This window comes from Aspergillus flavus, chromosome 7 (assembly GCF_009017415.1).
Source record: "Aspergillus flavus chromosome 7, complete sequence".
Taxonomy (NCBI): domain Eukaryota; kingdom Fungi; phylum Ascomycota; class Eurotiomycetes; order Eurotiales; family Aspergillaceae; genus Aspergillus; species Aspergillus flavus.
This window is the reverse complement of record NC_092404.1, coordinates 1,636,495-1,660,237: the sequence shown is the minus strand read 5'-3', so window position 1 is coordinate 1,660,237 and position 23,743 is coordinate 1,636,495. Positions and strand designations below refer to the sequence as shown.

Sequence of the window (23,743 nt, the reverse complement as noted above, 5' to 3'; positions counted from 1 at the left end):
ACCCATGCATTAGCCAGGCTTCGGTCCTAACATCAATCAAGTAATGATGAGACACGGCAATGAGATGATCGTCCCCGCTCGTCCAAATTTCCGGAACCCATCTAGCGCTAGGAGCGTATCATCAAGGCGACAGGTCATAATTATTGAAACCATTGATGAGTTATCTCACTAGAACTCAGCTGACCGACTCAGTCTATCCGTTGCACCTCCTTTCTTTCCATGTAGGACTCTCTAACGGACTCCCTTGAAGGGATTGTATATTGATCGACCGCAAGCGAGCTCCCTTCCTTTAACCACTTTCCGGCTTGGGCGTGCTCTATACCAACCGATTCCATGGTACTGTGAGCGCCAACGGCATCTTGTGGCTCAGACCTCAGCCCAGATCGATCCACATCCCGTGATACGAGAGATCGAACTGCCTACACTAACAGAAGGAAGACATGAGCATTGTAACTCGCTGGATTTGAGCATACGTCTAACAACTAGGAAGAAGGTCACAACAAAGGAACGACTCAGGATGGGTACTTAGACTACTACAGGTGACTGCACAGGAGTAAGTATATATCAAACCAGGGCTTGTCCTAGGCTTGTGTCGCAAGGACTCCCTTAATAACCATACCGAGCTACTCGTAGTACAGTATGGTACCCGAAATGATCCTGGGCCCTACTGCTGGATCCGATTCGTGGTTCATGCGAGTGGGGCCTGCAAGGGGCACTGGGTCCAAGGTACCGTACGGTAACCGAAAGACAACCATGGTTTCTGTGACAGTTTATTATTTTTTACCCTGTCTATACTCGAGAGTGGTTAAAGCAAAATCCTGACTATCTTCTCCAGGCCAGATATCGACGTATCGAAGTTGGGAATGTCACCAGTTCTCAATTGTTCCCTCTCTGTTCTTCTTCATTGGCCCATGGATTCCTCGCTAAATAGTCATTGGAAACCAGGCAGGATCCTCCCGACCATTAATAGTGACATTAATTAAATATCATCAGAATTAGAAGTGTCGATCGTCTTGCAAGAGTTTACCGGCGGCCCCATTGGGTCCAATAATTCGAACCACTTCGTTCGCTCTGGACTGTTCCTCTGAGTAAGTTAGTAAGTACGGAGTAAGTTACTAGTTAGTAACAATCCACTGGTCTAAGGCACCAATTCCCGACTCAGCTGTCCTCCGTACAGCTCATGTTCTTGTCCCAATTAAAAAAAAAATAAAAATAAAAAATAAAAAATAAAAGCAAAGAGAAAAAAAAAAATATTAATCATTGAAAATTAAAAAGAAAAGAAAAGAAAAGAAACAGAGACACTCCCCGACGATCGAATCCAGATCCCTTCCTTTCCACCCATTCATTAGCTTTATTTTTCTTTCCTCTCGCGTCGCTTTTTACTTCCTCTTTTTCGAGGTCACACCGTCCTTCGTTTTCTACAGTTGGTTCCTCTGGATTGTTCAACATTCCGTTCAACACCTTAGTTGGTGGTTTCGCTCTCTAAATACCCAGCCATTCATTCTCAGCTACGGCGAGTCATTCGTTCTCCGCCACTGGACGTCAACTCAGATCTATTTTGGCATTCCGCACCAGCTGTCTATACTGCAGCCACATTCCACCATTTCATGCAGACGGCTGGTGTCTCCAATCCGACTGATATTATCAGATATCTTAAGGCCAGCATCTCGCACGCTTGACCAATTCCTTGTCAATTCTGCAAGTCACGCCCGCTATTGACAGTTCGTCGTCAAACCACGCCTCGGTTCCTTGGCGCTCTGCGGAGCAGCTCCATCACTCTAGGGGATGAGCCCATGACTCGAACGCTTTGATACTCCCACTCGTTCTATCTGGCGGATTGATCTACAATCATAAAGCCGCTCGTTTGTCGCTTGCCGTTGGTGAACGTTCGGACCACTCCTGTCTCGGCCTTTATCAGTAAGTCGCCGAATCTGATTGATCGATTCATGCAGCCCTCTTGTGGCGACGGCCCATAGTTGCCAGTGACATATGATTCTGACTCGTAAGATTGACCTAGTATCAGCGGAATACATGCGTCCATCTGATCTGTAACCCCTTTACGTGGCAGTTCTCCAAGCACCATCGATACTACATTTGGTCGACCGTCTATGCCACTGCCCATACCGTCAGCTTCAAACTGCTCTGAGTTTCGCATTGTCCCCCCAACGAATACCACCATGAATCGATTCCGCAAGGCCAAGAAGGAGAAGACGAAGGAGGATGCGGAAGCCATCGAGAACACCCACAATTTACTCACCTCCAAGTTGTCCAAGCGAAGCAAAAAGGAAGAGCCCGAGGAAAAGCCCGAACTCGACCTATCGAATGCCTTACCATCGAATGATGACTTCCGCACGAGTTTACTCATGCCAAAATTATCGGCGCGGTTTAGCATGTTGAGGGAACAAGACGACCCGGCCTCGATTATCGGCAAGGCGAGTGACGATAGTGTCCTGTTTCCTAAGCGCGCCTCCCGATTGAATCTCTTCGGCCACAATCCAAACCTGCTCACGGATATCGATGAGGTATCTACAGATGGTAGTCGGCCGTCTTTTAACCTCGGTCGTGACTCATTCGCCTCGGCTGGTGATGGCTATGGTACCGACGACGACCGCTCGCAGAAAGAGAGCATTATGAGTAGAGCCCGCCGAACAGAAGGTAACAATCTGTTTGGCGGCCGCCAAAAAGTCTACAAGATTCCCGCCAAGGCATCATCAAATGTATCTGTCGCGGCGGATGCTGGACAGATGGGAGGCCGCGCGGTCTATGACCATGATTTGTCCTTGTCCGCTTTTCAACGGCTGAGGCTAAAAGAGAAAGAAGAACGTGCTGCAGCTGAGGAAGTCCACCAAGATACTTCTGCTGCAGAGTCAGAAGACGCTCTGTCCAGCATTTCTTCCGCCAAGAGAACCACGTTTTCCTCAACAGCCTCGGGCCCGACTGCCAATGGCCGTACGTCAACATCAGCTAGTTCCATCGACGAGCAGTCATTCGCAGTCTCGCCGTCCCAGGAGAGTCCAGCTGCATTCTCCAAACCATCCGTACCTGCGATGGCTCCAGAACGGGGCTCTGTCAAATCACGGCGTCTATACGGCCAGGGTCTAGCGCAATCTGTCCAAAACCAGCAAAATTCTACACTACATCGTTTGGAGAGCCTTAGCCGTCAACGAGCAGGGACTCCAGAAATGCCTCGCCTCAACCGGAGCTACTCCAGAAGCGCCACTAGCCTTCGCGATAGGATACAAAGGCTTCCGCTAGCTGAGCCGGCAATTGCTACACGCCGCCCTACTAGCCCGGCACCATCTTCAAGGGCGCCTACGCAACAACTCGGCGAAACCAATGCCAAAGAACAGAGACCCCATGACGCTCCCCATGGTGTGCTCCCTCCGCTAAGCCCTCCAGCCAGTGAACGTGAGGAAGGTGCCTCATTGATGGCCTCTTTACAGCCGGAAGACCACGGAAAAGCTACAGCCCTGGGACTGTTCAACAAACCTAGAACCCCGTACGATGAAAGCCAGTTTAGTCAACGTCAACTTCAGATGCACGAGGGACGGAGCACGCCGCCATTGTCGCGGCCTCCACTTCCTGGACGGGCTATTTCCCAGGAAAGTACTGGACGTCCCAGAGGTCTCTCAAACACAAGCTACCGGCCACGAGCTGGTTCTGCGACCTCACACTATAGCGAAGCCCAACACCCAGGTAATCGATCCGCTGCCCCGAGTGTCTATGAATCCCCTCGCCGACACATGAACGGTACTTTCTTCGCCAACATGAGCCCTAGTGATTCTGAAGATGAAGAGGCTGAGGCTTTGCTTGAGTTGGCCAATGGAGTAATCGCGGACGACTTTGTGCATCCTGCGCTTCGGTCCGAAACACCACAAAAGCCATCTACACCCACAGGTGGAGAAGCACAAGAAGAACAAAGCCCTTTGCCTGAAGTACGGTTTTCGGACTTGGGGGATTTGAAACCCATAGCCGAAAACGGTACCCCTGAAAAGACCGTCAATGACGGGAATGCCGTTCCTGAAAAGCCCGATTCGCCCACCTTGGGGCCATCAGGATTGGGTCTGAGTGGCTTAGTTCGTACCCACCTGCGGCACGACAGTGACAAATCGTCCATATTCCCACCGCCCTCCCCTGGCCTTCCATCGAGGCTGATGGATGATGAAAAGCACAAAGAAACTCCTATGAAGGAGTCAAACACAGATGATTCTGTTTCACAGGAGCATGAAATACCTAGAAGGAATATCGACCCGTCGGAGCTTCTCAACGGCTCTTCCTGGCAAGGGGAGCTAGTGGCGAGACACAGGCGTCAAGCAAGCACCGATACACAAAGAGAACGCGAAGAGTTCGAGAACGAACTGGCGGAGAGACGGAGGAAGGTGCAGGAGAAGTTGAAGGGCATGGCCGAAAATGAAAGCAGATCAGCTAGCCCTGTGTCGGGCTGCCAAACCCCTGATTATATTCAAGTCAAGCCTGGAAATGCATTTTCCCTGCTGAAGAGTAAGTCTGGAAAGCACAACTTGTTTAGCAGACAGGACCAGAGAAACCCGAAGATGCTCGGTCTGGGTAACGCTTCTACTCCAACATTGGCATCGGATGACCAATGGCGCGAGGAGGAAGAAAGGCCATCGTTCAGCTTTGGAAAACACTCCAACTCAAGCTCTCCCCATGTCTCTTCAGAGCGTTCCATACGGTCTCGCATGTTTGGCCGCAGCAGCCAAGAAGACTCCCGTGAGTCGAGCCGTAGCCGTGGTGCATCACCACATTCAAGTTTTAGGTCTATGCGGGATCGCTCAACCTCCGACGCCTCTGGTCGCTCTAAGAGTCGCACTCGGCGGGAAAGGGATGATCTCGGCACTCTAGAAGAGTCTGATCCGTATGAACAGTCCGCGTTTCCCGACTTTGACCAGCGCGGTCTGACATCTGTGGCTTCTTCCGCCCGCCCATCTGTGGAGGTCAACGATACATATATGTACGATCGGTGCTCATCTGCCGCATCTGGAAGGTATCGCAGCGGCAGTCGGTCTGGAACCCCAAGCTTTGTTGAACGACCACTGCATCCGCCTGCGCTTAACCCACAGATGATCGGTGCACCGCCGCGACCTTCACCCATCGCCCCTTACTCTGCCAATGCTACTCCGCCGTTGTACGACATGTCCTCTGATCCTTCTTCTAGCTCGGCATCTACTTCCACAACTAGCCTTCCTCAGCGGGCTCCCGGACATACCGGTGGCCTTCAGAAGCGTCCCATCGATAAATATCAGATTTCGGAGCCCACTTTCGTATCCACCACCTCGAACGTTCCAACTGTCGGTCTTCCCCCTGGAGCAAGCTTGAGCAACGGCATGACAACACCTCCGGTCCCTCCTATGAACCCACGTCGTCGCCGTCAAACCACCACCCAAACCATCCTGGGTGCGATTAGGGGGGATAAGTACGAGTCGCAGTATGCCCAATCTCAGTACGCCCCATCCATAGCTCCATCGACAGCCGGTAGTGCTGCGGAAGAATATAGCACATTCTCCGACGAGGGTGAAAGACGACCTAGGACCCGAAACAGGCTGCGCAAAACTTCCAGCGAAGGTGGAGACCTGAACGCCAAAGCGAGACATCAACTTATGACTGGCCCGCCACCAGCTATGCCAGCTTATCCACCACCTCAAGTCCCCATGGAAGGAGGCATGTTTTAAACAATAGTTGCATAGCGGCTAAACTTGCTCTCTCTCTCTCTTACTACTTTCCTACTTTCTCAAACTATCTTCCTCTCCCGCCGGGTTACATGTATTACTCGACTTTTCCGATCATTCTCCCATTTCATTTATGTCAACTCTCGATACCTTCTTTTGATTACCATTTTTGCTCGTGATGATATACCAACTGCGTTATGTTGAGCGGACAGGGACTGTCTTTCATTTGACTTTGTTATCTGAGCCTTATTCTTTCTTTCTACCATAGCATTTCCTTATCTTCTATGCATTATTACAAAATACCTAGATAGGTCAATAAAAAGTGATCTAAATGTACAATACCTTGTCTTTCTAGATATGGGATTAGCTAGTTTAGCTATCCTTATTTGTGTGAAATAGACTTGTAATAAATCACGTATCTTTGAAGACTGTTATTCTAAGTTCAATTTACCGAGGGGGAGTTTCCTTTGTTCTTATCAAACTGGTGAATGCTATTCTTCGTGTTTTGCATATTACTAGGGGGACAGGGTGTGGTGCACACCTTCACTGATTTGAACAAAGAAAGAAAGGGCCACACCTGTTATTACACTATACTTTTTACTACCATTCACCGAATATCACCTTTTCACTGCATGTCTTTCTTATGAAAGACGTGTCACGTGTATGTGACCCGTCACGTGGAGCGTGAAGCCCTCATACTGTTTTGATCTGATGTGAAGAGGGTTTTGCTGTTTGCATATCTGACTGTATATATTATTATAGATCTCTAAGTTCTGATTTTACCATAAGAGCAGATAATGCAGGTCACCGAGGAAATTCTCAATCTGCAGATAATTTAGAAACCAGCTTTAGGCTTATCTGAAATGTAGTCAGTAAACTGTAATTAACAAGAACTGTTCAGAAGATTCTCCAGAGGCTGTGATTTCTGAAAGAAAAACAACATAATCGTCAAGGAAACGCACGCAACGAAAAAACTGCAGAAGACAAACAACATAAGTCTCTCCCCCTTTATACCTTCCCCTTCACACGTTGACCCATCCATATTCACACCATCTCATCTCTGAACCCCTTCACGATCCCATCAGAGTTTCTCTAGCAGATATCAAGACTCATCTATCTCTTGCCTTTTTCAGTGTTGTGATTAGATATTGAAGGCGAAGAAGATGACAGACCCGGAGAGGAGAAGCTCCTTTTGCACCTCCGAGTTGCCGTCTGCTGTCATGTCTTTTGATTCCGTCTTTGAAATCATGCGTGTAGGTCTTAGCTCTGAAGATTTGCGCTCTTTCTGTAGAGCTAGATCGTCGGGGCCTGCGTTCAAGACGGTAGAGCCACAAGTGGATCATTCCTCTGAGCGACAGAAGGCCCAGCAAGATCGAAAGAAAGAGAAGAGAAGACTGAAGAAGAAGCAGTTGAAAGAAGAAAAGAAAAGGAAGACAGAACAAGCAAAAAAGGGTAAGACAATTGATTCGCCTCTGGATAGCGGTGAGGTCAATATCGGCAACACACAACACCCATTCTCTAATAACGCGACTATAAGCTCTAAGCCTGTTGTTGATGAAGCTCCACCCAGTTATAGCGGCCTTGCCGCTGGTTCTCTTGAGACGTCTAATGCAGATACATCCTCGAGTCATACAGTTCGTCCCTCAAGCCAGAAAGGGGAAGAACATGAGGAGCAGAATGAGCCTTCTTCGATTTATGATGAAACCGGCCCTGTCATCTGTCACTTGCACGGTCGGAATATATGTCAATTTAACTTCAGCTGTTGCGTGCATAAGCCCACTATTGACTGCAACTGTCCACCTAAGTGGTCCTGTTGCTGCGCTCATCACTCAGGAGATTGCTGTAATTGTGTCTTTGCTTCTGGGTCTTCTTATCTCGATGAACATGCCTCAGAGGCGCCATCAGATGGTTTTAGACAGACCTCAGAGCAAGAGACCAAGGAAAAGAATGTAGTGGATGTTGGTGTGGGAAGTAGTGAAGGTGAGACTTTCTCATAAACTCGACCATTTCATCGTTTCAGCACTAATTATGCGTCTTCTATAGCTTCATCCGAACACCATACTATCGCGACCGAAATACTCCCCAATAGATTCGATCCACTCTCAGAACACCTGCTTCACTGCCTAGAAGCGAGTGAGTTCTCCGACTCCCAGATAATATTGAGATCCTCCAAAGATATCTTCATGCCCATAGTCTTCAAAACACATCGTGTGGTGATCAGCCGTAGCCGTTTCATGGCCGATGTCTTGGGGTCGACGATCCAGAAAGAGCGTCCTAATGAGATTGTCGCCGTGGGAAATGGGAATTTCTGTATGATCAAAGGCTTTGAATATGCGCTGCAACACTTGTATGGGAGGCCACTCCTAACAGCAGGACAGCTCAGATTGGCGACTCTGTCCACCTATGGATACTCGGAGAACAATGTGGGAAAAATACAATTCTCACTCACGGCGGCCATGGTAGACTTCGCCCTGTGCTATGCCGCATCTGGGGCCTTCTTTCAACAAGAGGCAGTCATCGAAACGGGTATCAGACTAGCCATTGAGCTAATCGACTGGGAAACAGTCGAATGCATTCTCTATTTCGGAGTTTGCACGACAAGACCGGTTGTTACCCTCGACCAGACTGGAGATTATGATGCAGCAGAAGAGCTGCAAAGATGGGCTCCACGGCTAGTTAGTTCGGTTCTGCAGTTCGTCACCAGGCACATGGGCATGGACTTCACACTGTACACCAAGGCGCAGAGTAAGACTCTGCCGAATCGAATCCCAGAAAGCCTGCATGGAGTCCCGGGTCCAGTGATCACTAGTCCTCGATCGTATACGCCTCGCCAGGGAGAAAACCCGAACCGAGATGTTGAAGTGCCTTCTGCGATGTTGATCTACCTTCCGTACAAGCAGCTAGGACAGATGTTGGAGGCCATGGAAGCGCAGAATATTTTATCGAGTGACCTCGCCCAGGCGGTAGTAGCAGAGCGCGAGACACGCCGCTTGCAAGCCCTCAGAGCCCTTGCGAAACAGAGGGTCAAAGACGAGCTGAGTGCTACCGATGAGGTTCGAGAGCTGGGATATCGAGAGACGGTCACTATTGGAGAAGTGCAGGGCCCAGGTATTACTCTCAACAGGGAGTGGATTGGTCTGGCTGTTGTGGAAGAGACAGTCGCGACACCCAGAGTCAAACGAGTGGTCAAGAAGCACAAGAAGCACAAGCGTAAGAGGTAAGAGAATGCTATATTCTCCTACATGAGACCCTCCCATCCACCCTATCTAACTGTGTTTAGATGAACTCAGTCAAGAGACGTGTGCACTTTGATGCACAGGATGATGATTAAGGTGGCGGTTGGGTAGTTGGCAGGATGACAGTCATGAATGAAGAAACACAATTTAAAAGACAATATAGGCAGAATACTCACGTGGCCCCAGAGGCGGTAAACTAACATGTTTATGTTTTCTGATTTTGCATGAATATTGAAGTTTTAGATCACAATGGCTGTGCTCCCGTCACCCGAAAGCTTCCTTTGTTGTATGCACCCAACTATAGTAGCAGAGCCATCAATTTTCCGTTACTTCTAAAAATACCACAATAAAGTGTGCAGGATAGATTGCCTTGAAAATCTGCTATGATTATTTATTAATTCTTCAAATATTAACCAATGGGCAACGTAATATCGATGTCCCAAATGGCACTGGCCATGGTCAGGTAACGTGAAGTTGATATGGAAGGTGGTATTCTTCATATTCTGGTAACGTGAAAGTGATACAGCATAAGATATTGGTTATTAAAATGCTATAGTATACAAATTATACAGAAATATCATTAAACAGAAAGTATAAGGTTAAGATATGTTCTAAATTTTACAATGCGGCTAGTATACTATCTGAGATTAATATTGAAACTGTTATTAGTTATAGAACAGTAACGTAAAAGTGATAAATATGGAATGTCATCTCCCTTTACACAACTAGTGCAAAAAGGAATAAGTGCTGAAATTCAAGATAATTTCGCCATTCAAAAAAGGTATAGTAAAAACCGGATTATACTAGTACAGTGGCAAGGTAGGTCTAGTACGGGGAAATATCGGAACCAATCATGACCTATGCTTCAAGAAATAGTCCTAAGCATAGACAATTGACCCAAGCAGGGGAGAAGCTTCCTGGAACATCATTCATGAGGGATATATGTCGTCTATCTATAAACAAATCCAAAGAATCAAAACTATTTATCCAGGCTCCCCAGGCTGTTATACAATGCTCACTCAAATCGTCCACACTCACCACTAACGGGCACATAACGCCTCTCTATAAGGAAATAATAAGCCTAATGGTTCACTGAGATTTTGCCCTGTCTATTCACGATAGTAGAGGTATGGCAAGGTGGATGGAAAGCCCTGCTTTTCGCATCCGGTGGTCATATGTGCCAGGAGATGCTTGGTAGGTAGACTCCAAACAGTTTATGACTTGTCGGGGAATCCGAAGTCGACGCCGAAGGGAGGGTAGACGAAGCGCTGGAAGGCTTTCCTGGCAGCGAGGTCGTCGGTGTATTTGGCAATGGTAGCCATGTCCGACTCGTCGAGTTGAACCAACTTGCGGTTGTCCTCAATACGAGAAGGTGTGACGGACTTGGCGAGAACGGAGGATCCACGGGCAACTGCATTACATGGTTAGAGAATGACATCGAGCTTGAAAGACGAGAATGTTGGAAAGGGTGATTGTAACATACTGTGCCAGCTGAGAAGAACCGTGGCGGGGGTGACTCCCTTTTTCTTTGCGACCTCTACAATAGGCTCGGCTGTGAATAGCGGGCTACCAGTGCTTCCCAGAGGGCTGTAGGCGGTGATATGGATACCCTTCTTCTTGCAGAAGTCGACGATCTCCTGCTGTGGAAGAGATGGGTGGTTCTCAATCTGGTTGACTGCAGGGACCACGGTAGCCTCAGGAAGCAATTGCTCCAGATAACGCACGCTGTAGTTAGAGACACCGATGGCTTTGACCTTTCCTGTTGCGAGGAGCTTCTCCATGTTCTTCCATGTTTGGACGTGAGAGTGCGAGTGGTCGATGTCTCGGGATCCATCCTCATGCTTAGGGAAGAGAGGGTGGTTTCCTAATAAATTGTTAGATCTGGAGCACGGTATTGACAAGAAAAGATGCATAACTAACCGTTGGGGTTCATGGCCAATGGCCAGTGCATCAAGTACAGATCGATGTAATCCAAGCCCAAGTTCTTCAGACTCTTTTCCAGAGCCTCTTCCACCCGGCTGTGGTAAGTGCACCACAGCTTGGTAGTAACGAAAAGGTCCTCCCGCTTCACCTTTCCAGAGGCGAGGGCATCGCGGATGCCCTTTCCGACCTCCTCTTCGTTCTGGTAGCAGAAAGCGCCATCGATGTGTCTGTAGCCTACCGAGATGGCGTGACTGACAGCCTTCTCAACCTCACCGGGTTGGGATTGCCAGGTACCTGGTCAATTAGCACGACCATTGCTGCAATGTGTCAAAATGGAACACTACATACCGAGACCCAATGCAGGGATCTCTGCTCCAGTGTTGAGCTTGAATCGAGTGTCGGCAACGGCCATGGTGTAAGTAGTATGTGTGTAATTGAATATAGATTCGTTACAGATTCTAGGAAAGCAGAGGAATGAGTAAAATTGCGAATTAACTTAAGGAAGGAAGGAGAAACAAATATGAAGAAGAGGGGTGAGGGGTAGAGGGGCAAAAGAGAGATTATCAACAGACCTCGGGGATCGCGCCGTCAATTGTCCCGCCCAGTGGAATTTGTCCCCCAAGTTCCATCAATCACATCGCTCCCTCGGGTCATATTCACGCGAGCCGTTCAATTCCATACTTTTCTTCTCTTCATTATAGTGAGTATTTACCATTCTAAAGGCATCAATGTCTTCATTTGCTCCAGGAAAATTATCTCGATTGTCTATCTCATCTACTCACTGCTCGAACAGATTAAATCCGATCGGAAAGCGACATAGGGAGCCAGAATGACCGTGCATATGCAGCCATCGGAAACCATTTCTCTTTCCAGACGAACCAAAACCCTATACCCGATCTGATCAATTTCATGGGTTCCACATTCAGACTTGTATGCGAAAATGGCAGTACTGTACTTGCTCCAGACCAGACGACCTAAATAGAAATCCGATGGTTCTTCCCATGTGATGCAACTTAGTTGTTTCAACCGGCAGATCAACGTTGGGGTCAGCGAGCACTGGCCATTGAGCATGATGTTGATTGTCAGTTATTGCTTCAAGGGGGAATGCAGTGACATCAGGCGCGACAGAAAGGGTAATCGAGGGCAAAGGTGGCATACCAGAAGAGAAGTCTGCCCCGGCGGCCAATGTTCTCGGCCTTCGGAAACCAAAATCCTTGACAGCCTCAATCCTCCCCACAGTCTCTCCACTAGTAACAACTTGTCTCTGGTTGGCTGCAGATCCGTACCTCAGATTCCACCCCGCGTCATACAGTTGTGGAGAAGATTTCCAGAATCTATCTCGAGAGTGCGGAAGCCAGAATCCGATCTTCACACAACGAGGACATCACAATGGTGCCACCACACCGTCGGATCCTGGGGTGTAGCGCGTTAGGGCTTATTCGACTGGGGGGTTTGGTCGGATACTGAATTTCTTGTAGATCACGATGATCTTTCTATAGTGCCCTTCCCTTTATATATACATCTGTGTCTTCCTGGATTTTTTTTTCTCTCCAGCAGCATCCTTTGATACCCAGATCAGACTTGATCCCAATATACCCAAGAGAAACAAAAAGAAACATCAAAAATCAAACACATATCTTTTATTCACAATGGCCCCAGTTGCTGTCGCCCCAGAGACCCCGGTGTTCAACACCAAGCGTGATGGACAGGCCCTCGAGGAAACCTCCGATGCCATCGACACCGTCAACGTCCTCAAGCAGAACATTAAGCAAGACGACAAGGATATCTACGCCGAATCTGAATTCGACAAGAACAAGGACAAGACCAAGTTCCGTCAATACGAGGACGCCTGCGACCGTGTCAAGAACTTCTACAAGGAGCAGCACACCAAGCAGACTGTTGCTTACAACCTGAAGGCCCGCCACGCCTTTCACTCCAAGACCCGCGCCGAGATGACCATCTGGGAGGCCATGGAGAAGCTCAACACCCTCATTGACGAGTCCGACCCCGACACCAGCCTCTCCCAGATCGAGCACCTTCTCCAGTCCGCCGAGGCCATCCGCCGCGATGGCAAGCCCCGCTGGATGCAGCTCACCGGTCTCATCCACGACCTGGGCAAGCTGCTCTACTTCTTCGACGCACAAGGCCAGTGGGACGTCGTCGGCGACACCTTCCCCGTCGGTCTCGCTTTCGATGACCGCATCATCTACGGCACCGAGTCCTTCAAGGAGAACCCTGACTACGGCCACGACGTCTATGGCACTAAGTTCGGAATTTACAGCCCCGGCTGTGGTCTGGACAAGGTCATGCTTTCCTGGGGTCACGACGAGTACCTCTACCACGTCGTGAAGGACCAGTCCACTCTCCCCGACGAGGCCCTGGCCATCATCCGCTACCACTCCTTCTACCCCTGGCACAACGCCGGCGCATACCAAGAGTTGATGAACGATCATGACAAGGAGATGCTCAAGGCCGTCAAGGCCTTCAACCCCTACGACCTTTACAGCAAGAGCGACGACGTTCCCACCGTCGACGAGCTCAAGGTACGTCCTCTCTCCCTACCCTTCCAAAAAATCAAATGAATCTCAACTAACGCTTTCGCAGCCATACTACCTCGAACTTATCGACGAGTTCTTCCCCAACAAGGTCATCAAGTGGTAGATGTTTTAACGCTCGAAATGGCTTGATAATAGATCCCCTTGCCTTCTATTGTTTATGATATATCAGTTTTTGTTCTTGCATTTTTTTTAAAGCGATGATTCACGAACCACCAATGAATTATATAGCCCTGTAAAACTAACCAGGGACTAATTCATAAAAAATACCCATTTCCCAATTATCCGGATGAAAATCTAAATAAGCTTATATCCACCGTAGTCCTCAGTACATATTCACATATACACCGCCAGAACCAAAATCCCACTCAAGTCTACAAGACTACAATAAGTTCTCTTCTCTCCGAGACCCTTGCCACAAGCACCATCAGACCTCTTACTAACAATAGCTTATCTATGATACAACAATGCAGCACGAACTCTTGGCGGCAAACTTTGTACTCGGAAACGGGTTCCCGGGGTATGTCGGCGATCTACCCACCTTCGACAAATCAGTGTCTCGGGACGGGTCACATTGTGAAAAATTAAACTGTGGACTGTGCCCGTGGCTGTTTTAGGGAAGGGTTGCATAGACTAGTGTATATAGTACACGTGCGCTAGTTTTCATTATATAATTATTCGAAATTCATGAGGGTCACTCAGGGTTCATCCCTTCGAGATATGGGGTGGGATGGGTTGGCTTATCGAGGAGGTCATTCAGCGATGATACGCAGATAAAAATGTAAACGGCGTTATATGAAGTCTAGACACTGTGTTTTTATACTCCAAAATTGCTCTTTAATTGACAATCATTAAGTGACGTAATCTAAATCCAGTCGTTAAGCATGCATCTATAGCCGAGACTTGTCCACCCGGTTGCCCTCTTCATCGAAGAAGATCTTCTCGCCGGTGATAAGCGACTCCTGGAGCGCAGCTCCAATGCGGACGGCCTGAACAGCACCGTCGAGTCTGAGTGGGACAGGGGTATTCTCGAGACAGCAAGCGGTGAATTCATTGGCCTCGGTCACGAAGGCATATTCAAAGCGGTCGTAGTAGTGCTGAGGGATCTCCCGGCGGATACCAGTGCTGTCGTAGATGCTGACAAGGTTTAGAGCTGGCTGTGTGTTGACGGCCAGCTTGCCCTGGGTGCCGATAATTTCGGTAGTATCTTCTTGACCGGCGGCCATCATGCGAGAAGCGTAGAAGTAGGCGATCTTGCCGTTGTGGAACTCGACTAAGCCGACGGCATTGTCGCGGTCGTTGTGCTTGCGCAGGTCCGGCTCGACGGCCGTGATCCCGACGGCGGATACAGACTTGACTTTGCTGTCTTGACCGAAAAACCAAAGGGCAAGGTCGATATCATGGATCGAGCAGTCAACGAAGATACCACCGGAAAACTGGGCATAGGCGACAAAGAACCCACTGGGGTCCAGCTTGTCACATGTCTGACTACGCATAACTGAGGGCGAGCCAATCGAGCCGGCGCTCATCTTGTTGAATGCATCCCGATAAGAGGCGTCGAAGCGACGAGAGAAGCCGCACATCACCTTGAGATGAGGCTTCTTGGCGGCAGCGTCGAGGACGGATTGGGACTAGGAAAAGGACTGTCAATCCCCTAGCTACTAGGTTGATGGGCAAAAGAGCAAAGGAAATGGGGTTACATACGATCTCGACACTGGTTGACAAAGGCTTCTCGCACAGAACGTGCTTTTCAGCATCGATGGCCTTGATGGCTTGTTCGGCATGAACGGCGGTGGCCGATGCAACGACCACGGCTTCCAGACCTTCGTGGCGGAGCATGTCATCGTAGTTCTTGTATAACTTCACGCCATATGGTTCAAGATGAACCTTAGCCCATTCAAGCTCAGCATCGTCAGGGGAGCTAGCGGCGACCAGCTCGGCACGGGGAGTTCGCTGGAGGAAGTTGAGGGCATGGCGCTTGCCCATGCGACCGAGACCAGCACAGCCAATTTTGAGCTTAGTAGCAGCCATGGTGGATATGAGAAAGTGATAGAAGAAAGTAGAGGAGGTATGAGAATAGGAAGGTTTGGAAAGATGGAAAGAGTAACTATCGGGAGGTAGTTTTCGGAGGAGACGGTGAGAATTTATGCGGCCGGTCGGAATTTGTGGCGGGTTGGAGACAATGTCGGTCTACCTGTTTCCCCAGCACTCGGGATTCACAGAGGAAGAAGCCGAAGACCAATTGGCAAACATGAAAAGGAAGAGTATCCAGTAGAATAAGTGAGGAGGAGAAACTGTAGCTTGCCAAGTCAGAGACTGGAGCATGGAAAGCCAATTGCCCTATTTAGTTACCCATCATCGCTACTACCCCGGAATCCAGACTTGCAGCACTGGTCGGAAAAGGAGTTCCTGGGGCCCCATCGTGAAGAGGGCTCCACAGTACGAAATCCGATTGTTTGCCCTTAGTGATAGAGAAGGGGGCAAATGAGAGAAAACCATGGATCAGGGCGGAAAAGAAAGGTACAGCCCACTGTTCCTATACAGGCGTTTTGGGTGGTGGAGATTGAAAGGCTGGGGAAATTCGGAGTTGAAGTAAGAAGCTGTTAATACTCCGCAATCTTTTGCGTTTCCCCAGATTATCTGGAACCTTTCGGTTGAACTAGTAACTGGTACGACTATTCTATATCTTATCTTGCTTGAGAATTAAAGTATTGAGAAATATTTTAACAATATCCGATGTGGTGTAATGGCTAACATCGCTCGCTTTCACCGAGCAGCTCGGGGTTCGATTCCCCGCATCGGAGGATTTCCTTTTGTTTTTTTCCCCATGCAAAAATATGCTCCATATATGGTCGGTCCTTCACCTTGTTCACTCTATCGCAGCTATCACATGAGCTAGATTAACTTACATTCCGCTCGCTACTAGCAAGCTCAGCTTGAATTCAATGAAATATGTACTTGATATATCGTGGTATCAACAAGGAGTGAGTGTATCGCAGCGTACTTTGCTTGTGGGTAGGTTCAAAAGGCATGATTATCGTGCATAAAGGGGACGGTAAACATAACAGAACATGCGTATCAACGCCGATAGTCGCTTAATGCTCAGTCTCAGCCTTCTTGGTTTTCTTCAGCTTCCTCTTTGCTGCAGCCTCAACCGGGTCCACAAAACCTTCACCATTCATCCATGCTAGCGCCTTGCGCACCCCTCGGCCTTGAACCGCGTTTGGTCTACTCTCCAAGATGGAGTTCATCAGTGCCCAGGAAAGGACAAGGATGAACAGGTCCCCGCCCTTCCATCCTTTCCATAGCCCCCGCTTAACGCCCGTCTTCCATGCCGAATCCACGGCGGCTCGAAAAAAGTACGTAAAAACGCTCCGGCTATTCGCAAGGAACGCAAATGGCATACCTGCAAGTGCACCGCTCAGGAAGAAGCGTTTCGTAGGCAGGACAGAGCGCGGGAAAAGTGAGTTCCAGAGACAAATACTGCCCCACGCGGAACCGACAGACGCAGAGAGGACAGCAGTCAGTGTGATGATTTTCTTCGAAAGATTATTGATCGAGGTGATGGGATTGGCCATCAGCTTTTTGAACTTGAGCACAGAGAGTGCTAATGTAACGGTTGTTACAAATCGGGCCAGACGAGGGACTGAGAGGAGAATGTTGTGCAAGAAGGCCGTACTACAGCTGGGGCTGCTTGAATGGAGCAATGCGCAAGATAAGCCTGAAATAGACGGATGAGCAGGCCCAGTAATTGGTGAAATAGACTTGACAGCTGATGGCAAGGTATTAAGGTCTCCAGGATGCAATATCGGTGAGACGAATGCGCTGATTGAAAGATTAGAAAAGAAGCTATCATGTACCAGGTGTAGGTAACGAGTATAAACGTACGGCCAGCGCAGATTGGCGATAGTTGCGAGCGAATCAACCACGTCCTCCTTTCCTGGCCAAGAAAACTCCGCAGGCAAACTTTCAGGGCGATCGGGGATGTAACCTGGAGAGAGTCTGAAGATAACATTTCCGAGCCACTATGTTCTATTAGTATGCAAATCCAATGGCCTTTCTTATATATGGAATAACAAACCTTAGGTGTAGCTTCCCGATCGAAGATGAACGCATGGAATAGTTGTGCGCATGACAGGGGCATTAGCAACCAACTTCCAAACCACGCAGGCCTGTTCTCAAGCCATCCTTTTTCATCAATGGCGTTGAAAAGAAATTCCAAGCTCCGAGTAGCCATCCAAATTGCGGCTGTCAGCCGTAGCTGATTCTGAGGGCATATGCCCAGGCCAAAAAGGGCCAGACTAGCCCCAACAGCAGGCGCATAGCGTGATGTCAACGCTTTTGACACTCGGGGGTTCCGATTACGGAAGGGCTGGGCTTCATCTGTGCGGAGGTTCGCGCGTAGCCGGGTGAAGAAGCGATGCAGAAGTCTGTGGAAGAGAAGGACGAGCGAAAGGGACGCCGACAGGCGGAAGTTGGGGGAGCGGAGAAAAGAAGTTTGTGCTTTCTTCCTTTATTTTCAAACAAAGGTGAGACGTGAGAGTTAGCTAAGGCACATTTGACGTCTGCTTTGATTTGATTCTTGATTGGATTGAAAGCTTACTTGGACAAATCACCTCGGATTCTTGCAAGTGCCCAATCAACGAATTTAAATAAAGCGCCTGAGACAAGGAAGACTCGGATAGAGGCGCGGAGAGCTGCCTCATTGTATTTATTTTTTGAGCGCACTATCGCTTCATATCTCGATGGAGAGGGCAATTTGGATTGAACCTTCACGGGGGCGCGCCGAACAGCATGGTCGTGGAGGATCTTGTATTCCTTGGCGCTGAGGGAAATGCGGAGAGCTTCGCGAACAACAGGGTGGACCTGAGCGTGCCCGTCAGGGTCGCGTTCGGAACTAGGTTCCATAATGCATCAAATGACCTTCAAAAAGTCTAAGGACACATGTATTTAGATATACATTGTGAGATGCTTCTGGGAGCGATAGACGGAGACTGGGGAAGGAAAGGGAAGATGGAGAAGCACGAGTTGGATTCCGGGGTCGCTCGTGACCTCGGTTATTTTTCAGCTGATTGATCTGCGAACTGTTTCGAGGTTACTACTACGTAGTAACAGCCCTTCTCCACTCTGCAGATAAAATACGAAGGAAAAAACAACCAAAAAAATCTGGGGTAAGGATAAAAACTTGGTCAGGTCTATATTGGTCATTGCTATATTCTATCATCAATGCTGTATCGAAAAACTGAAGACATTCCTATACACTCTGTCTGTGCCTTAGATTCACATGCCAGTCGCTCAAGGCCATATCACACATTTATATACACCAGGCATCAGGGTCACTTCTGATCCGGTTACCTTCTTTAACTCTTGCCCTCCATTCCTCTGAATCTGTGCCAAACTGCCATTGGAAGGTAGCTGTAACGTACAGACGGTGCTGGTTGGAACTGTGACTTCTAGCTGGGCACTCGTGCCCTCAGTCTGTTTACGATCAAAGCATACCCGAATCAAGCCGTACGGGCAATCGACTTCTCCTTCAACAAAGTCGAACTCGCTTCGAAATGGTGGCCGCAAGGTCCATGTGCGGTACGCATCGCCGATAGGCTGTACACCAAGCACCGCAGCATAAAACCATTCATAGATCGTCCCAAGCATATCGTGACACTTGGACCGGCAAGCGTCCTGCCAAAACTCTGAGAGTGTGGTCTCGCCGCGCCGAATGAATCGCATGTAACTTGGATGTTCCTCTTGCCTGGCCATGGCGAGGACAAGGTCGGGGCGATCTACTTCGGCCTCGGCAAATGTGCTCCAGACGTATTTCAGCCCAATTTCTCCAGCACGGATCCTCGGACCCGACTCCTCTACAGCAGCAACAAATGCTTGGATGACATCAGAGCGGTACTCTGCGGGCACCAGGCCAAACTGCAGCGCAAGCGCCTGGTTAACCATAGTGCGGTCATGGACACCAGGATTGTCCAGAGAAGTATAAAAGGCATAGGGATATTCGGTCTTATCGGAAACAAGAAGGTGAGAATTGTAAACATCGTAGATGCGTGCAGCCCAGGCCTCATACAAGGCAACATCCTCGGTAAATCCCAGCTCCTTTGCCATCATCGCCACGTTGCAGAGACAGCGATAGTAAACCGCAGTTTCAATGTTTGCTTGGTGATTACCAAAGGCTATATCATAGCCCCAGTCGCCCAGTCCATGCTCAATCAGACCGCCTTTCCGCTCCTTGGTTTTCATATACTCCATATATCGTACACAAGGCTGATATATCTTAGAGTATACGTGAGTGGACCCGTAGTAGCGCTTGATCAGCTCGGGAAGGAAGCACACCGCACAGCCCCAGGTAATAGTGTCATGGAGAGGGCCACACATGTACCGAATCTCCGGTGCCATTGTAGGTACAAGGCCATTCGGCTCCTGAGCATCGATGATATCGTCCAAAATCTTGGTGTAGACTGCTTCCATGTCACGGATGTACTGCGTGGCAGGCGCAAGAAGCGATGTGACCTCTAGCCATCCGAATTTCTCAATCTGTGGGCAATCGGTATGGTAGCTAAAGATGTTGCTGGCGAAGGTCCAATAACAAGCGTTGATAAGTGCGTTGACGTCTTCTTTATCGGTTTTGAGATGCCCAAGCTGCCGTGCAGCTGATGAGACATGCTGAGCACTTAGAGAATGAATAGTGGGAAGGTTATCGCTGTCGGAGTCGGAGACCCCCTCCACTTGGACATACCGGGCACTTGTGAAGCAGAAGTCAGGAGTCCAAGTCTCACGGCCTTCGCCAGTAAGAATAATCTTCGAGTATACGTTATGCTCGAATTCTTTAAATAGGGGATCGGGCATAAAGACTTCTCCATTATCACCAAGGGTTTCGGCGTATCGAACGATGACTTCTGACGCAGATGGTCCACTGACCTCTAGTTGCACCATGATGCTCGAGTTCTGCCCTAGGTCATAAACGATGACACCAGGGCGTGTGACCTGGCGTTTGATAGGGTGAAATGTGTTATGTAGGACTACGGGGGGCTGGCTCTGGTAGCTCAGCTTGCCTCTCGGACCAGTCAAAGGCTTTGCTGGCGACCAGTCTGCATCATCAAATCCAGGAGAATCCCAACCAGTGGGGTACAATCGTCGATCCAGGTTCTCTGAGGCATAAATATTGGCAAGAGTGGTGGCACTTTTCCTCACCTTCCACGTAGGATCTGACACTATGGTCTCGTGGGAACCATCGGCATAATGCAGGTGAACCTCAGCGAAGAAGCATAGTTCGTTTCCATATCGAACGAAAGTATTATCCTCATACGTGGGCCAAAAGAAACGGTCGCCCTGATCACCTGCGTAGAAGCCGTTTCCAACATGAGCCCCAAGGACGTTCTCCCCTTGTTGCCATTGAGAAGTCAAGTCGTAGCCGACGTACTGAACAGATCGGTGGTAGTTTGTCCAGCCAGGATCAAGAACATGATCAGATGCCGCCTTCCCATTGACGGTGAGATTGAAATGTCCCAGTCCCGATGCGAATACAACGACTCGAGAGGGCTGTCGAGCAAGCTGGATAGACTTTCTTAAATAGATGGGCTTGTCTCCACCATCACCCACCCAAACTGCCTTCCATCGGTTGGGCTCGTCCTCAAACCAAGTACGGAATATGAGACTACTGTGTGGCATCTGTCGCAAATCAGTAAATATCCCAGGTCAAGCTAATGACGACTAGGTATGCTTACATATGTTTGATTCATGCTGTACGGTGGTAACAGCCCCGATGAGCGCGGATATGAGGTATAGAACTCGTTCACGGGGCTTTCGCAGGGGATGTCATTTTCGTCCCATACAGTCACTTTCCAGTAATGGAAAGTGGTCGACTGGAAAGGCTGGTTGGGAGTGCATTTGATGTTTCTCTGAGCATCACTCTCAACACGTCCAGAGTCCCAGCACACACCTTGCGATTGCAAATTATCACGGTCGGTAGATACAACTACCCGATAGGCAGTCTGTCTGGCATACTCTTTGTCGGCGTGCAAAGCCCAGAAGAATCTAATCTCATCGGTGTCTATACCGATGACTTCGTGGAAGCCATGGATACCGCAGCGAGTAAATTCCATGATGTCGGTAAGCAGGTGCTGCCCAAACAAACGTCTTGATCCAAGGGTGATACAAATTCTGTGCGAGGCCACGCCTTGTAAAATAATTCAAGGTGGACACGAACTATGCCGGCCGTTGCTGGTGTCTTACTCGGCACAAGTAACACCGATGGATTTGCCGAATGATTGCAGACCTTCAAAATATTTTTTCAAGAACAGCAGGGATGCCGTTGGACTCTTTCTTACCGAACTAGCATTATGATGGCGTCCTGACGGCGTAAATTATCTCTTCTAGGCCCTCGGAGGGGCTCCATTTTCGGGAGTGAAATACGGTTGCGACGGGGCCCGCTAGCCCATCTCTAGTCCCTGGCCGGTGCCACGCCGCGTCTCTCTCCATAGTTTTAGCTCGGTTCAATGCTGTCCGTAGTTTCCCCGCGGACTCTCCCCCGGTCTGGGGTTGGTTGTCTTCAAGTGAATGGCGGGTTTAAGTAGTCTGGTCTTGGGCCTCTTCTTGGTGTTCAAGATGCACGACTGACAAACGCTTGCTACTGTATACCGGTCACAGCATCAGACATGGGGCATGCACAAACAGTATTCTCGGCTCTCTTCCTGGCCGTAGGAGGTACTTCTGGGTCCCTTGACTTGTGTTATTATCATGTTGCTGATCAAAGAGCAATACAGGGTTCCTCTTCGGCTATGATAGCGGTATCATCACTTCGACTATATCCTTGGCCACATTCAAGGATTACTTCGGCAACCCTAGTGGCACGGTAACCGGTGGAGTGGTGTCTTCATTCCAGGGTGGTGCTATCGCAGGAACAATGGTTAATATGGTTTTCGCTGATAAGATTGGTCGAAAGTACTCCATCTTGGTCGGTGCCATAATTTCCTGTCTGGGATGTGCTATCCAAGCCGGCGCTGTGGCTATGTCGATGTTGATTGTAGGCCGATTCATTGCGGGAGTAGCAGTCGGCATGCTTACTGCTACTATCCCCATGTATGCCTCGGAGCTCTCTGAGCCTCAATGGCGTGCTTCTTTATCCGGCTTACTACAGTGGATGCTGAGTTGGGGCTATCTCGTAGCGCAGTGGCTAGGATATGGTTGCTCTTTCAACACCACAGAATTCTCATGTAAGGCTGATCCCATGTTTTTTAATCTTTTTTATTTCCTTGGGAGAATACTAAGCAAGCAACTCCTTAGGGCGCTTCCCTTTGGCATTTCAATGCATCCCGGGTATAATCCTGGTGGTGGGCATCTGGTTCCTCAACGAGTCTCCTAGATGGCTTATGGAGAAGGATCGTCAAGAAGAGGCGAGACAAGTGCTCATGAGCCTCCGTAAGGGGAAAGATCCCGAGTTGATTGAGCTGGAATTTCAAGAGATCCGTGATGTTATCTTGGCTGACCGTGCGATGGGCGAGATTACCTGGAGGTCCATCATCTCAAAGCCTTCTTGGCGTCGTCGACTACTGCTTGGTTGCGGTGTTCAAGCTTTTGGTCCCCTATCTGGCACCAACGTTATCAACTAGTAAGGCACCCAGCAACCTCTATCATAAGTAAAGATGCAGTAATTGACAGTGGTCTAGCTATGGCCCGACGATCTATAACATTCTAGGCATTGACAACCATACCTCCCTTATGATCATCGGTATCAGTGGAGCCCTTTCAGTTGTCTACTGTACTATCGGACTCTATCTTCTGGATAAAGTTGGTCGTATTAGACCTTTGCTCGTATCGGCTGCTGGCCTTGCGGCGGCATTACTGGTCAACGCAGTGCAAGCACAATACATGGATCAGAGCAATACTAACCAGCTGCGCTCAATGGTGGCCATGAACTTTGTCTTCAGCTTTTTCTACACACCATTGGGTATCATCTCTTGGGTCTACCCTGCCGAGATCTTCCCTGTTGAGGTCCGAGCCTTGGGTAATGCGATTACAACTTTCACTAATTGGACAGTAAACTTGGTCTTTGCCCAGTTCTCACCAAACGCGCTTGACTCTGTCGGCTTCAAGTATTTCTATCTCTTTTTCGTGCTGAACCTCATCGCATTCGTGTGCTACTGGTTCTTCTACCCAGAAACTAAGGGCCGTACACTGGAGCAGATGGATGAGCTCTTCGGGGACCAGATCGTGCCACATGCATTGCAGGACCCAGAAGGAGCTGCTGCTGCGATGGAGAAGGAAAGAGCATTGACAGACCATGTGGAGTTTGGCGAGAACAAGTCGCAGGTGTAAACCAGTTCTTTCGATCTACTACTGT

The 23,743-nt window shown here is 49.0% G+C and overlaps 8 protein-coding genes and 1 non-coding gene across 9 annotated transcripts; 5 read left to right on the top strand and 4 right to left on the bottom strand.

The window, feature by feature from the left end:
• Positions 1-1,200: 1,200 nt before the first annotated feature.
• F9C07_2145462 (uncharacterized protein) lies at positions 1,201-6,052 on the top strand. The gene has a single exon (XM_041287205.2). It carries the CDS (start codon positions 2,109-2,111, stop codon positions 5,688-5,690), a length of 3,582 nt encoding a protein of 1,193 aa, XP_041150321.2. The 5' UTR covers positions 1,201-2,108; the 3' UTR covers positions 5,691-6,052.
• Positions 6,053-6,850: 798 nt separating this feature from the next.
• On the top strand, positions 6,851-9,294 carry F9C07_2220001 (uncharacterized protein; the record flags this gene model as incomplete). Its single annotated transcript, XM_041294711.2, has 3 exons — positions 6,851-7,667; positions 7,731-8,904; positions 9,007-9,294. 3 exons carry the CDS (start codon positions 6,851-6,853, stop codon positions 9,032-9,034), a joined length of 2,019 nt encoding a protein of 672 aa, XP_041150320.2. The 3' UTR covers positions 9,035-9,294.
• Positions 9,295-9,548: 254 nt separating this feature from the next.
• F9C07_2280932 (NADP-dependent oxidoreductase domain-containing protein) lies at positions 9,549-11,442 on the bottom strand. The gene is made up of 4 exons (XM_041294701.2): positions 11,195-11,442; positions 10,844-11,140; positions 10,407-10,787; positions 9,549-10,334 (listed from the first exon to the last, which is right to left on the bottom strand). Exons 1-4 carry the CDS (start codon positions 11,256-11,258, stop codon positions 10,138-10,140), a joined length of 939 nt encoding a protein of 312 aa, XP_041150319.1. The 5' UTR covers positions 11,259-11,442; the 3' UTR covers positions 9,549-10,137.
• Positions 11,443-12,354: 912 nt separating this feature from the next.
• On the top strand, positions 12,355-13,756 carry F9C07_2280931 (aldehyde reductase). Its single transcript, XM_041294710.2, has 2 exons — positions 12,355-13,389; positions 13,451-13,756. The coding sequence occupies exons 1-2, from the start codon at positions 12,496-12,498 to the stop codon at positions 13,505-13,507; spliced, it is 951 nt and encodes a 316-aa protein (XP_041150318.1). The 5' UTR covers positions 12,355-12,495; the 3' UTR covers positions 13,508-13,756.
• A 367-nt stretch (positions 13,757-14,123) lies between these two features.
• On the bottom strand, positions 14,124-16,047 carry F9C07_2280930 (uncharacterized protein). Its single transcript, XM_041294700.2, has 2 exons — positions 15,106-16,047; positions 14,124-15,032 (listed from the first exon to the last, which is right to left on the bottom strand). Exons 1-2 carry the CDS (start codon positions 15,430-15,432, stop codon positions 14,292-14,294), a joined length of 1,068 nt encoding a protein of 355 aa, XP_041150317.1. The 5' UTR covers positions 15,433-16,047; the 3' UTR covers positions 14,124-14,291.
• An 82-nt stretch (positions 16,048-16,129) lies between these two features.
• Positions 16,130-18,418, bottom strand: F9C07_2280929 (uncharacterized protein). Its single transcript, XM_071510470.1, has 4 exons — positions 18,005-18,418; positions 17,483-17,912; positions 17,290-17,426; positions 16,130-17,226 (listed from the first exon to the last, which is right to left on the bottom strand). The coding sequence occupies exons 1-4, from the start codon at positions 18,307-18,309 to the stop codon at positions 16,497-16,499; spliced, it is 1,602 nt and encodes a 533-aa protein (XP_071366999.1). The 5' UTR covers positions 18,310-18,418; the 3' UTR covers positions 16,130-16,496.
• On the top strand, positions 16,134-16,205 carry F9C07_t85. The gene has a single exon. It is a non-coding gene; the product is annotated as a tRNA-Glu (tRNA).
• A 278-nt stretch (positions 18,419-18,696) lies between the features above and the next one.
• Positions 18,697-21,506, bottom strand: F9C07_5764 (bacterial alpha-L-rhamnosidase-domain-containing protein; the record flags this gene model as incomplete). The annotated part of the gene is made up of 2 exons (XM_071511391.1): positions 18,697-21,072; positions 21,129-21,506. The coding sequence occupies 2 exons, from the start codon at positions 21,504-21,506 to the stop codon at positions 18,697-18,699; spliced, it is 2,754 nt and encodes a 917-aa protein (XP_071366998.1).
• A 552-nt stretch (positions 21,507-22,058) lies between these two features.
• Positions 22,059-23,718, top strand: F9C07_5763 (hexose carrier protein; the record flags this gene model as incomplete). Its single annotated transcript, XM_041294709.1, has 4 exons — positions 22,059-22,107; positions 22,167-22,616; positions 22,687-23,011; positions 23,070-23,718. The coding sequence occupies 4 exons, from the start codon at positions 22,059-22,061 to the stop codon at positions 23,716-23,718; spliced, it is 1,473 nt and encodes a 490-aa protein (XP_041150315.1).
• Between the last annotated feature and the right edge of the window lie 25 nt (positions 23,719-23,743).

Excerpts from the sequence above, each read along its gene's own strand:
- F9C07_2280929 (XM_071510470.1), bottom strand. The coding sequence starts at position 18,309 with ATGGAACCTAGTTCCGAACGCGACCCTGACGGGCACGCTCAGGTCCAC. Across the intron at positions 17,427-17,482 it reads ATCGGGAAGCTACACCTAAG|TGGCTCGGAAATGTTATCTT; the intron begins GTTTGTTATTCC and ends AATAGAACATAG. Across the intron at positions 17,227-17,289 it reads ATCGCCAATCTGCGCTGGCC|CGCATTCGTCTCACCGATAT; the intron begins GTACGTTTATAC and ends TCTTTCAATCAG.
- F9C07_2280932 (XM_041294701.2), bottom strand. The coding sequence starts at position 11,258 with ATGGCCGTTGCCGACACTCGATTCAAGCTCAACACTGGAGCAGAGATC. Across the intron at positions 10,788-10,843 it reads ATTGGCCATGAACCCCAACG|GAAACCACCCTCTCTTCCCT; the intron begins GTTAGTTATGCA and ends ACAATTTATTAG. Across the intron at positions 10,335-10,406 it reads GGTTCTTCTCAGCTGGCACA|TTGCCCGTGGATCCTCCGTT; the intron begins GTATGTTACAAT and ends CATGTAATGCAG.
- F9C07_2145462 (XM_041287205.2), top strand. The coding sequence starts at position 2,109 with ATGCCACTGCCCATACCGTCAGCTTCAAACTGCTCTGAGTTTCGCATT.
- F9C07_2280931 (XM_041294710.2), top strand. The coding sequence starts at position 12,496 with ATGGCCCCAGTTGCTGTCGCCCCAGAGACCCCGGTGTTCAACACCAAG. Across the intron at positions 13,390-13,450 it reads CCACCGTCGACGAGCTCAAG|CCATACTACCTCGAACTTAT; the intron begins GTACGTCCTCTC and ends ACGCTTTCGCAG.
- F9C07_2280930 (XM_041294700.2), bottom strand. The coding sequence starts at position 15,432 with ATGGCTGCTACTAAGCTCAAAATTGGCTGTGCTGGTCTCGGTCGCATG. Across the intron at positions 15,033-15,105 it reads TGTCAACCAGTGTCGAGATC|TCCCAATCCGTCCTCGACGC; the intron begins GTATGTAACCCC and ends TCCTTTTCCTAG.